Source organism: Primulina eburnea, chromosome 1, assembly GCF_022965805.1.
Source record: "Primulina eburnea isolate SZY01 chromosome 1, ASM2296580v1, whole genome shotgun sequence".
Classification (NCBI taxonomy): Eukaryota; Viridiplantae; Streptophyta; class Magnoliopsida; order Lamiales; family Gesneriaceae; genus Primulina; species Primulina eburnea.
Genome location: NC_133101.1, coordinates 1,136,283 through 1,148,962, shown reverse-complemented (window position 1 = coordinate 1,148,962; position 12,680 = coordinate 1,136,283). Strand labels below are relative to the sequence as shown.

Here is a 12,680-nt window from a genome sequence, read left to right as displayed (position 1 = left end):
ATGGTTGTTTAAAATTAATTAAAGCCGTTTTTTTTTGTTTTGAATTCTGATCATAAAAACTCACGAGATTTAAAATCATATTTATTATTTTTAATAAAAATATTATTACACTACATAATAAAACAATTATAATATTTAATTGGCCGTATATTTAAAGTAATAATTATTTTCAATAAATAAAATTACCGTATATTTAAAGTAATAATTATTTTCAATAAACAATTAATTTATTGTATTAATTATTATGTAAAATTATATGTTTTAGTTATTTTCTTTAATTTTTGTTAATTTGTGGCTTGATTTTGATTATATATATATAATGTGTATTAATTGATATATTTTAAAAAATATGTGAACACATATATAGAGATAACTATATGAAATTAAATATATAAAAATCTACAAAGTTACAATAGTTGAATTGAAATACTTAAAAGTCTTGATTCTATATTTTCAGGTACAATTAATTTTTTATTTAATTTTGTTATTAAACATATTATCAAAAACAAAATCGAGATTGTTTTTTTACTAGAAAAAGTTAAAATTAATGGCATTATTTTAAATTTTATTATTTATTAATGTTTAAATGTCATTGTTAAGTATTTTTAAAAGATATTGATTAACTAACCAAAGATGTTGAAATGATTTGAATAATTGAAGTTTAATTGTACCAAATTTAATATTGACTTATTTTTTCAAAAATAAAATAGATAAAAAATATTGATGTATAAAAATATTTTAAATAAATAGAAATTATTCATGCTCAATTGCTAGTTCAAATAAAAGAGTGAGTCTCATATGAGACCGTCTCACAGATACTAATCTGTGAGACGGGTCAATCCTACCCATATTCACAATAAAAAGTAGTACTCTTAGCATAAAAAATAATACCTTTTCATGGATTACCCAAATAAGAGATCCGTCTCACAAATACGACCCGTGAGACCGTCTCACACAAGTTTTTGCCCAAATAAAAAAACACAATCATAAAAAATTCAGTAGATTCTATAAAAAAAGTTTATAAATATCTAAAGAATCGTGCAAAATATATCTACAACATTATGTGAAAATCTTTAGATATATGTAAAATTGTACAAAAGTGAGAATAAATATATCAACTCTACAAAAAAAGCTAACAAATTTCTATAATGAATACACCATCTTAAGTTAACCAAAAGTCGAATTAAAAGTCATTGACTAATCTATACTATACCATATTATAATAGTTGAGGATTGTGTCTCCGTGAGACTATATCATATATCTATATTCGTGAGATGTGTCAACTTAGTCTATACTTGAAGTGGAAATAATATTTTTCATGAATCTAGTCAGACAAGATATGACTCACCAAATTGTTACGTGAGATATCTCATAGAAGTTATTAAATATCTCACTTGATATAGTTAAAGGACATATATTTATATGATTAAAAAAAGACTGATATTAATGCTATTAAAAAGTTAACATAAATGTTTTTTTAAGGAAGAGACATAAATGTTTCTCACAAAATTATCAAGGAAATGAAATAGGCTGGTACAAAGTAGCTAAAGTCTTGGGCTGGGAGGTTTTAATCAACTCAAAAAAAAAAAAAAAAGCATCGAATCAGAGTTTGCTATAATTGAATTTTAAATTTTATATAAAATTTGAAAAATTAATGTCAGATGAACTACAAGACATTATTAGCACGCAAAAAAATTATAAGATCGAGTTATTTTAGATATTAATTATTTTAAATTATGAAATATAAAATCCTCAAGCCTACTCAATATATAAGGTAAACAATCCATATAGACTCAGCGTGGCGGATTTTAATGAACTAGTTGAATCAATTCCTGCCTTGTCTTGTTGGAGATATAAATTATACCAAGAAGTTTTTAATTAGGTAGAATTCATCATTGCCATATTTCTTTAATTATTAATTTATTTTATATTGAAAATATAGAATATTGATTCGTGCATTGTCCCGATCCATCCCCTAGTCTAAAGAAGCAAATGTAGAATGCTATTATTTTCCCTATATTTCACTTTCAAAATCAATTTAAATATTTCTAAAAATGCTGTCTTTTTACATTTTCAATCCCTAAAAAAAGTAGTCAAATATGGACACAGTGGTAGTCTGGTACTGCCTGGTAGCAACTCATGTGCCATGCTTTAACAATTTCTAATTATGTTATGGAAATCATTTTTAAATTAATATTTCAATAAATAATATCCTTGAATATTAATGCACAAGATGATTAATAATGGAAATAATTTAATTAGGGATGTAACCATGGTTAAATATTATTGAGCTTTGATTTGATAGAGACTTGAACTTAATTTGTTTTTTCCACGATATATTTATAAAATTGTAATAAAAAAATCCTTGAAATATTATCGGTGGAGAATGGACAAAAGGTAAAAAGACATAATATTATTTTCTTGACGTATGTATTGTGGTGTGATTTTTGTAATACAATTTTATAACTATGTTACAAAGATCAATTTTAATAAAATTGAATTGTTTAAATGATTCTATCACCTACTCAATTTAATTTCAAGTGAGTCTCATGTGAGATCGTCTCACGGATCTTAATCTGTGAGACGAGTCAACTCTACCCATATTCACAATAAAAAGTAATACTTTTAGCATAAAAATAATATTTTTTCATTTATTACCCAAATAAGAGATGTAACTCACAAATACGACTCACACAAGTTTTGTTCTTTAATTTCAGTTTCCTCGGCTTATAACATCCAAAAAGTTGAGAGAAAATCTCAAATTCAACAACCCCACCAAAGAAATTTGTAAGTCATTATTATTTTTCACCCAACTCAATATTTTCCAACAGTCGCTTCCCTCGTTCAATGCATTCTATCACAGAACGGAACAAAATTCAAGTAGAACTTTAAAGGCCAAATTTAAATACCATTTCCGATACTTTCTTCTTGCATGTGCTCTCATAAAGGATGATCCAATTTCCTTTTTCAAAGAGTTTTTTTTTCAAAGAATTTTTTTTTTGGCAATTACCTCCACTGTTACAAATTACAGGTGTTGCCTGTATATTTTGGGTAGTACATACTAATTGAAGGTAGACACGCTATAAATTTGTCGGTGGAGTCACTTGGGTTGCTTTGAGGAGAAATGGTGGGAGCTTGGGCATTGGGATATCCGTTGTATCAATGCCATCTCGGAAAGTTGCTGGATTTCGGACTTTCTTGCCGCGGCGGCGGCGATCGCGGGTGCGTTGGCGATCCCAACGGAGAATTTCCATCTTTTCTGCCGAAGGAAGTGCACAAAATCAGAGACCCTTTTGCGAGAAATTTGGCTCAGAGGATACAGAGGCTCCCTGTGCAGGTTTGGCTTCGCACTTTTGCTATTGCATGTAAAAATGGCTGACATGGAAAATGTATTAAGGATGGGTTCTGCTAATCGGTATTTGTTTAATATTTCATTTTGTTGAGATGCTTCTTGTTGGGTATGAATTTCTTTATCAAACTGGGAACTGATTTTACTGAAGGGCGGGTTGAAATATTGCTTGAATTTATTGAAAAAGTGAAGAAGCTCTCTCTCTATATTTTTCAGAGATTTGCTTCTTCTTGAGGATTAAAAAAATCCCATTTTCCTTTTGCCCTCGTGGCATTCGATTTCAATGTAGTTCTGCAAACTGGTTACAAGTTTAAAGGGTCGATAGCTTGAGAGGACGATTTTAGGGGTGAAAAACTGTCCAACATGGCCCAGTCTGTACGTTTGGTTTTTAATGTTTTCCTCTGCACAATTGGTTTAGTACTTGCGTTCAATCACCACCAAAAAGCGCCACTCCTCTACTCAGGAGTAGACCACCAGGGCCACAAATCACTACCCAAATAAAAAAACTCTATGTACTTGTACAAGTTATCCCAGATTCCCGTCCGGACATCTATAATTGTGATTTGATTTATATTATATTTTGACTTTCAAGAACCCTTGCGCATGATAAGGAGAATTACAGGTTGGGTTTTCCGAGAGTTGCATAATGAGTAGCTGTGTGACCCCAACGATGCGAAGCGCTGCCAATCCGGTGGTTCTTCTCCATTGTTTTGATAGGTTTGCATCAATGAAAGCCAATCAGACTTTTTATTTTGTTCTTATATGAAGTATAATCATGTATTTTCTTGTTTCTGGAATATGGTTCCCCTTGTGTATTCAGCTCTTGTTTAGAATGGAGAAGTGCATATCCGCTGCTGGAGGATGCTGGTTTAGAGGCTTGGGCAATCGATCTTCTTGGATGGGGTTTCTCTGATTTAGGTTTGTTATACAGTCTTCACATCACACGTAGCCATTATATTAGCCATGCTGTCTGTCACCTTTTATTTCTTAATTGTATTAGAATGCCGCCCACCTTGTAACGTTGCATCGAAAAGATATCACCTTTACCAGGTATTTTTCCGAGTAACTTTGCTAGTTTTTGATGAAAAGATGTGATTTTTAACAATAAAATAGCATGAATACCGAAAGAGACATAACTTCACTTTTTGATATTTCCGTGCAAAATAGCTATGGAAGTCTCACATCAAAAGACCAATGACTTTAGTTGGACCTAGCCTTGGTGCAGCTGCTGCAATAGATTTTGCCGTCAATTTTCCTGAAGCTGTATAAGTTTTCTTCCTCATCAAATTTCTTTGGATTTTTTGAATCTGGGGCATCATCGGTAGAAAATTCGGAATCTTGTCGAGCTACGACTCTGAAATTATAGCCTGTTCCTCAAGTAAATGCTTATGATGCTTTCCACGAGGTTTTTGCAGGTCGATAGGCTCGTTTTGATTAATGCAAATGTTTATGTCAATGGGACTGGGGTTCTCACTAAATTACCCAAGCCTTTAGCCTATGCAATGGTAATATGCTTGCATTTTTATCTTTCTCTAGGAGCTGGTTCTTGACGAAAATCTATCATCTTAAGCTATATTAATCAGATATAATTTGGCTAGTTGGTTTTCTTTCTTTTCTCTTTTTCTTGTAATTTTGTCACATTCTGTATTATTATAAGTTCATTGCCTGGCTGTCTAAAGTGTCATCTTGATCAGGCCTCTGTGCTGAAGAGTGTGCCTATACGGTGGTATGCAAAGCTACTGGTTTTCGAGGGTATATCACTATCTACGATATTCGACTATACAGAAGTAAGTTGATTTTGTGTTTTTACTTAATTTTCAATCCCAATTTATCAATTCCTAGCTCGAGTTAGCACAGTTTCTGTTTTAACCAATCAGGTGGGACGCCTTCACTGCCTCTTGCCGTGGTGGGAAGACGCTACTGTAAACTTTATGCTCAGTGGGGGATACAATGTCATGGGTCAAATCAAACGGGTAAGTAACATCCACTTGCCGCCTCCCATATTTTTTTATAACAAGTTCCGTTATGAAACCAAGAATCATGAATATGGATCAGTTTGGTTACAAACAAGAGTGCGTTAGAAAATTTAATGGCTACAATTGACATATTTCCGTCGATTTTTTATTAACTCAGGTGAAGCAAAAAGTTCTTCTCATCAGCTGCGAGCATGATAATATTGTCGACAATAAGCTTGCAGAGGTCAGTTTAAATCTCCTCTTTCTTCTCCAGTTCAGTGAAATTTTGTGGATGCCGATTCATGACACACACACGCGCACTAATCTGAGACATTTGTCCACTTTTGACAAAAACACAGAGGCTGCAGAATGAACTGCCAAACGCGACAATTAGAAAAATATCAAACTGTGGCCATATGCCTCACATTGAGAAACCAAATGTGATCGCGAAACTGATCATCGATTTCACTCGAGGAGGCACAAATGCAGCTATTCGTGAGGCTGAGACGCCGGTTTCTTACTTTGTGGATGATAAATCTTGTAAAACAAACAGATTATGTAGAAAGGGAGAGTGAAAAACTTCATATCATCTTCAACATGTTAAGACTGTGGAATATCTATCACTTGGACATGTACGGAATAAATTTATTGTATGGTTTGTTTACACCAGATTTTATAGTTATTGAAATTTAAATCACATCCAATTTTTCCCGAATTTTTCGGTTATCATATGAATAATATTTATATTTTAGATGGGCCGAATTAGAGGAAAAAACCTCTAAATTTGAAAGTCGTTCGAGGTATAGTTTTAAATTTTCTTTACTCTTTTTTTTTAATAAAAAAAGTTTGTTTAGACTATATCACGTTTATGAGGAAATAACTTCTCCAAGGCTCCACAAAAGCTCTGTTTCTTTTTTTTTTTCCTCCTGAAAATTAAAATCTTTTCAATTTAAATTTCTCATTTGATGGAATCACCTACGATTCCAGTCTTGGAACTAAACCGACATCGAGTTTGTTTGTTTTTTTGGTTGGTAGTCCATCGATTTGGGTTTTTTGCTAAACTAGTCTTGGAGGACTTAGATCCGAATATGGTCATGGTCTATGCATCTTTACAAGGCAAAAACTTATGTGAAACGGTTCACGGATCGTATTTTGTGAAAAAGATCTCTTATTTAGGTCATCCATGGGAAATATTATTTTTTATGTTAAGAGTATTACTTTTTATTGTGAATATCGGTAAGATTGACCCGTCTAACAGATAAAGATTCGTGAGACAATATCAGAAAAGACCTAGTCTCTTTATACATAGAGTGAGTCTCACGTGAGACCGTCTCACGGATCTTAATCTATGAGACGGGTTAACCCTACCCATATTCACAATAAAAAGTAGGCAAAAACTTGTATGAGACGGTCTCACGGGTCGAATTTGAGAGACGATCTCTTATTTGGGTTATTCATGAAAAATTATAATTTTTTATGCTAAAAGTATTACTTTTTATTGTAAATATGGGTAGTGTTGACACATCTCACATATCAGTATCCGTGAGACGGTCTCACATGAGACCCACTCTAAAAGGTAATACTCTTAGCATTAAAACTTATAATTTTTAATGGATAACCCAAATAAGATATCCGTCTCATAAATACGACCCGTGAGACCGTCTCACACAAGTTTTTGTCTTGTACATAAGCAGCTTTGGAATTGAAATTTTATTTATTTATTCACATATTTTTAATATAACTAATTATTATTTTTAAATTTTTGAGTTAGTAATTATGCTTAACAAAGCATTTAATTATTTTTAAAATCTAAGTTTTTATAAAAAAAAATATTTATTCACTATTGTATAGTTTAGATAATATAAATTATTTTTCACGTGCGTGATTGTTGTTCCGGTAACGAAAGAGTTTACTTAAACCCTAATCCGCCAGAAACTCAGATCCCACGGTGTCTTCCTTCTTCCTCTTCACACTTGCGCGCAGCGGGAAAATGGATATAGATGGTGGAGAATCAAAGTCATCAAGACAGGTGCAAGTCCGCTTCTTAACGAAGTTGAAGCCACCATATAAAGTACCTCCAGCTTCCATCTCCATTCCTGCAAACCTCGCGCGCTTTGGCCTGTCAGCTCTGTTGAACAATCTCCTTCAAGCTGGTAATCTATTTGCTAAGCTGCCTTTTTCTTTCTTTTGTTTCGATGGAATTATGCAGCGGATACAGTTAGTGAACATATGAGGTTTCTAAATTGAAATTTGTGTCCACTTCTGTTACCGGTATGGGAGTGTGGTGTTGGTTACTGTTATTTATGATATCGGGTTGTCTGGATTTTCATCAGGAAATGTGGACTGGGAAGCAGAGCCATTTGATTTTCTCATCGATGGGGAGTTGGTTCGTATGTCCCTAGAAGAGTTTCTCCTTGCCAAAGGCATTTCAGCCGTAAGTATTTAGACCATGCTCTGGTAGTGGTGATTGATTATATTGTAATAAACGTCATTTTTTCTGTTCAAGTTACTTTAAAATACCTATGCGGCGAAGATGAACGATATGTAAAATGATACAAGCAGCATTCTTTTTTGTTATACTTTGATGCCGTCTTCGTATTTTGCTTCTCTATCTTTCTTAAATCACTCTCGCCCCTCTGATTTTTATCTGCTATTTGTATCTTAATCAGGAAAAAATTCTTGAAATCGAATACATTAAAGCCATAGTTCCAAAAAGAGAGGAAGAACCTTGTTTGCATGATGATTGGGTTAGTTCAGTTGATGGTTCCAGCTACGGGTAAGTGTACAAAATTTTAGTAGTGGTCAGGCCATGTGCTGATGGAATTGTTTTTTCCCCTTTCTCCTGTGTATACTGGTTTTTGTTTATGGGTGAATTGTTATTTCCCCCTTCAAGTATCTTTGTCCTATCACTCAAACCCCTGTTATATGACAGTTATATTTTGACTGGATGCTATGATGGTTTTGGAAGGTAACTCCATGAAGCTGTAATCGGGTTAGCTTTGTTTACCTTTTATATCGAGTTGAACTTACAAAGAAATAATTGTTTTATGCCTTTTAGGATATGGAGAACTGGTGGAATTTGTACACATGTACTGGCTGGGCATTCTGGTCCTGTTACTTCAGTTTGTATTTTGAAACCAAAAGGTAAGAGAGGGGAAACCTTATCTGCATGAGGCATAAGTTTCTGAGTGAATAATTTATTTACATCCTAATATTACTGATTTATTTGCTCTTAGGAATATTCTTTTAGTTACTCCAGTTTTGTTTTTTAGCCCCTATCTAGTTGTCCATGATCTTCGAATTGAGGACAAAGCCACATGTAGCTATATAGTTTGTGTGTCTAGGGGATGGAGAAAACACAAACACGCTGCTTTGAAATGAAACTTTAGCCTTGTAACATGTGTTTTGGATTTGCTTTCTCTTGCTAATTAATTTGGGTCCTAAGATTGTCTTGCGATGTGGTGGCTCCATTTGATTGGCTCATAATTTTACCACCAGTTTATAAAAATATAAAATTATATGTGAATAGTGATTTATGCAATTGCAAGTATTTTGCATGGCAGCCGTTCTCTCATGGGGGATGATGTCTAAAATTAATATTTGTTGTCTGTGATGTATGTATGCAGATACAGTTTAATTTACACAATGTCTGGAACCTAGCTATTTGATAACATCCTTAATATACTTTATTTTTATTATTCTTTGTGTTTCTTCTCAGCAGCCGAGAACATTGGCGATCAAATTGTTGCCACAGCTTCTAAAGATAAGGCCTTAAGATTGTGGAAGGTACTTGCTGAAAGTTTCCTTGGTGGTTTTTCTACTTCCTGCTCAGGGGGAATTAGTTTGTGTATATTAATTAGTGCATGTTTTGACGATTTTCTGTGTTAAAGTTTGTCTTGGAGGATTCCCTAGATAAACCAAAGAATGTTAGAGCATTTAAAATATTGCGTGGTCATACTGCTGCTGTTCAGAGCATTGCAGCCAAGCCTTCTGGTGAAATGGTATATGTGTTTGCTCTTGATGTCATTTATAACAATTTTGTGCTTGTGCTAAAATGCCATCTTCCTCATTCTTTTCCTATTTAATGTTTTAGGTGTGTTCAGGTTCTTGGGATTGTACAATTAACTTGTGGAACGCAAATGCTTCTCAAATTGAAGGTAATATGGTTTCATTGAAGAAGAGGAAAAAGAATACTGAAGATGAGGAACTTCAATCTGAGGTACCATTTCTTCATCAGTAATAGAGTTGCATTGTAAGATTCATAGGGTTGATGATTCTGAAAATTTTCTGAAGTTGCTGACATTAAATGATCTGTCTGTGACCAGATAACTATGAAGTTGTGATTATCATGAGAGGAGTTAATAAAATGTGAAGTTTCTGCTCTCTTACAAAATTCGATTTTGGTTCAACTACAGAAATAGCTGGAGATTCAAGCTTGATATCTGTAAAATGTAGCAGTCTTTGAATGACATGAGCAGAACTAAATTTAGTAGAAATTATGAATGTATTAGTTGGACAATATCCAAGTCCGACTCTTCATGCACCTGCAAGTCTGTTGTCTGTTCTCCTTATATATTAAAGAAATCCAGTATTTTTATAAAAAAATCATGAGAAAATTTGGATTTTTGTGTGTATTAAATCGTTCAATTTATGGGTTTTTTATTAATGTAGTCAAGCTTATAAACTTTCATTTTTTCCTTCCGTTTGCCGCAGATTCCTGTATTTGATGTAGATGTTTTTTGTTGGTTGACAGGGAGAGGCTTTATCAACACTTGTGGGGCACACACAGTGTGTGTCTTCTGTGGTCTGGCCACAACATGAAACAGTTTATTCGGCGTCTTGGGATCATTCTATTAGAAGATGGGATGTTGAGACAGGCAAAGACAATTTGAGCATGGTAAGTGAATGCAGGTACTCAATCTGTAAGAAAAATGAAGTTTTTCTATATGCATGGTAGGTACCCATGTATTATAATACCCGTACTTTCTTGTTTTTTTCCTTCCTTTCAATTAATTGTAGACAATTCAATCTCCGTGCTTGTAATTCTCTCAACTTCTCACGAGGGCATATTTTCATATCGTAACCTTTTATCTATTTTGTTATGTGCCAGTGATCAATTAAATTATTTTGGAAAAATTGCCTATAACTATTGGATCATCAGTGCCTTAATTTGTTCCCCAAACCTATAAGCCCCTGGAAACGTGGTCTCTCCCTTCAGCTAAAGAAAAAAGTTTTTTGGTCATCTTGAAATCTGGTCGCTCTCATTTATGCAAGTTTGATATAAAGTTGTTGGGATATCTCATTTTATCTCAGCAAGATCCTCATGCTCAAAGGGATGAGGGACGCTATAGATATATGTACTTGTGCATTGCTATAATACTTTGATAAGTTACTGATTCAACTGTTTGCAAACGGAATCATTGTGAGTGATAATTGATATATATGGACATTGTCTTCACTCTTCCCTTCTCTCAGTCCTGTGGGAAGGTTATCAACTGTCTTGATATTGGAGGTGAAGGTTCTACCCTCATTGCAGCTGGAGGTTCTGACCCTATTCTTAGAATATGGGATCCTCGAAAGCCAGGTCTGTCTTTAAATTGGTGCGCATCTGCTGCGACTAGGGTGCGACTCTAACCATCAATATATTGTTTGTGTCATTTGAATGTCTTCTGTAGGAACTTTGTCACCTATCTTCCAATTCTCATCACATAATTCTTGGATATCATCATGTAAATGGCACGAGAAATCATTGTTTCACTTGGTTTCTGCATCATATGATGGAAAAGTGATGCTATGGGATCTCAGGACTGCGGTATATAGTAACTTCAGTTTCTTTGAATTTAAATTATGCATGCAAGTATTTTCTATGGTTTCTGAATTATGCGGTCTTCTGCAGTGGCCATTGGCTGTGATCGACTCTCACAAGGACAAGGTAATCCAAATTTGAGGCTTGATTTTTGAATTTTCACCTAATGTTATAGTTGGTAAAATAAATGCATTGTTAATGTAGGTGTTTTGTGCTGACTGGTGGAAAAATGATGCTGTAATAAGTGGTGGTGCTGACTCAAAACTTTGCATATCTTCTGGAATATCAGTCCAGTGATATATAGGTATGCTCTTGCTTGTTCCCAACATTGGCTAGTTGACTTAAATTTCAGGTGTGGATCATCTCAATTTACCGAATTCAGACGAGAACTTTCTATATGTTTTTATTAAACAATCCATTGGGTACGTTGACTTAAATTCTTTTTACCCTATTTTTGAGAGAGCCATTCCTCTCCTCGGTGACATTAAAATATAGAAAAGGGAGGGAATAGAAAAACTACGTAGCAGATAGTTTTAACTTCACAAACGGTTCCATGGTACGAGTCACTGAGCTGCATCACTCTAAATATCTTATACGTACCTTTAAGACCGTAACTGAAATGATTCCCACCCATTCTGGGTCAACCAAGCTAGTCATTGGGTACTCGTTTGTTTGTTGATTTGGTTATTGTTACAAACCATGTACTGTATCCCATCCCTCTGGGGCTAATTAGGAAACAAATTCTTTTAGAAGCTACTACATATTTCCCTATGATTTATTGTCTGGTTTGAATTTTCGGAAATCTTTGTAGAGTACAACTAACCAATTTTCTCTTGTTCGTCAGGCTCGAGATAGCTTTTTTTACATCGTGGCCGGTGATTAGTCTCGAACAAAGATTCATCTGAAGTAATGCTAGAAATAATGGTGACACATACTTTTTATGCTCGAAAAACACCTCGCAAAGTTGGGAATCTGATACACGAACCTTATACTTAGGGAAGACATTTTTCTGGCTACTAAAATGGAGGACGGACTGAACAGTTGATGAAACAAGTTTGTAAACAAGGAGACAAAATTTGGAACTATATCGTAAGACTAACTGATCGGGATTGTGTGGGTTGGAATTAAACAACAATTCGATGCATGTAATATTTAGCGACTCCACGTGAGTATTTGTTACTATTTGTCTGAAAGGATTAAGTATTGTTCGCATAATATTATTATCCTTTATAAATAACTTGGATCGATAAATTACCATTTATAGCATGCCTAATAGAGATGACCAAAACCATCACTAGAGAGGAAACCAAGAACCACGCAGTAATTTGTAACGTTGTACGTTTTTAGTTTAAACGTATAGAAGTGTAGTTTCACGTGAACAGACAGTCTCGTCATGTTGTGTGCAAGACGAATATCATATATGGGAACGTGTGATGAATTTTGGGTCGATCTGATTGTAATAAATAATGGAACTTTTGAAGTCCAGTGACATTTAAGGAAAAAGGGGAAAGAAGCTTTCCGAAGGCCACTCTGACTGTTTAGGTTTACTAAGATGGCCATTAATCGTGA

At 34.0% G+C, this 12,680-nt stretch overlaps 2 protein-coding genes across 5 annotated transcripts; both read left to right on the top strand.

Annotated features, from left to right (window-relative positions):
- The first annotated feature begins 2,767 nt into the window (after positions 1–2,767).
- LOC140836361 (alpha/beta hydrolase domain-containing protein VTE7-like) lies at positions 2,768–6,004 on the top strand. Of its 2 annotated transcripts, XM_073201953.1 has the most exons (11): positions 2,768–2,881; positions 3,033–3,338; positions 3,973–4,067; positions 4,171–4,268; positions 4,351–4,400; positions 4,518–4,613; positions 4,766–4,855; positions 5,045–5,137; positions 5,228–5,323; positions 5,484–5,549; positions 5,665–6,004. In XM_073201953.1, the coding sequence occupies exons 2-11, from the start codon at positions 3,126–3,128 to the stop codon at positions 5,878–5,880; spliced, it is 1,113 nt and encodes a 370-aa protein (XP_073058054.1). In that variant the 5' UTR covers positions 2,768–2,881; positions 3,033–3,125; the 3' UTR covers positions 5,881–6,004. The 2 variants fall into 2 exon arrangements, with proteins under 2 accessions (XP_073058054.1, XP_073057972.1); XM_073201871.1 differs by having other exon boundaries at positions 2,821–3,338.
- Positions 6,005–7,187: 1,183 nt separating this feature from the next.
- On the top strand, positions 7,188–12,326 carry LOC140836200 (ribosome biogenesis protein WDR12 homolog). Of its 3 annotated transcripts, none has more exons than XM_073201752.1 (14): positions 7,188–7,458; positions 7,639–7,739; positions 7,975–8,081; positions 8,238–8,273; positions 8,364–8,449; positions 9,027–9,091; positions 9,196–9,306; positions 9,399–9,524; positions 10,059–10,202; positions 10,781–10,889; positions 10,981–11,117; positions 11,202–11,237; positions 11,316–11,415; positions 11,956–12,326. In XM_073201752.1, the coding sequence occupies exons 1-13, from the start codon at positions 7,296–7,298 to the stop codon at positions 11,406–11,408; spliced, it is 1,314 nt and encodes a 437-aa protein (XP_073057853.1). In that variant the 5' UTR covers positions 7,188–7,295; the 3' UTR covers positions 11,409–11,415; positions 11,956–12,326. The 3 variants fall into 3 exon arrangements, with proteins under 3 accessions (XP_073057853.1, XP_073057776.1, XP_073057709.1); XM_073201675.1 differs by having other exon boundaries at positions 9,024–9,091; positions 12,108–12,326; XM_073201608.1 differs by having other exon boundaries at positions 9,024–9,091.
- Positions 12,327–12,680: the final 354 nt, after the last annotated feature.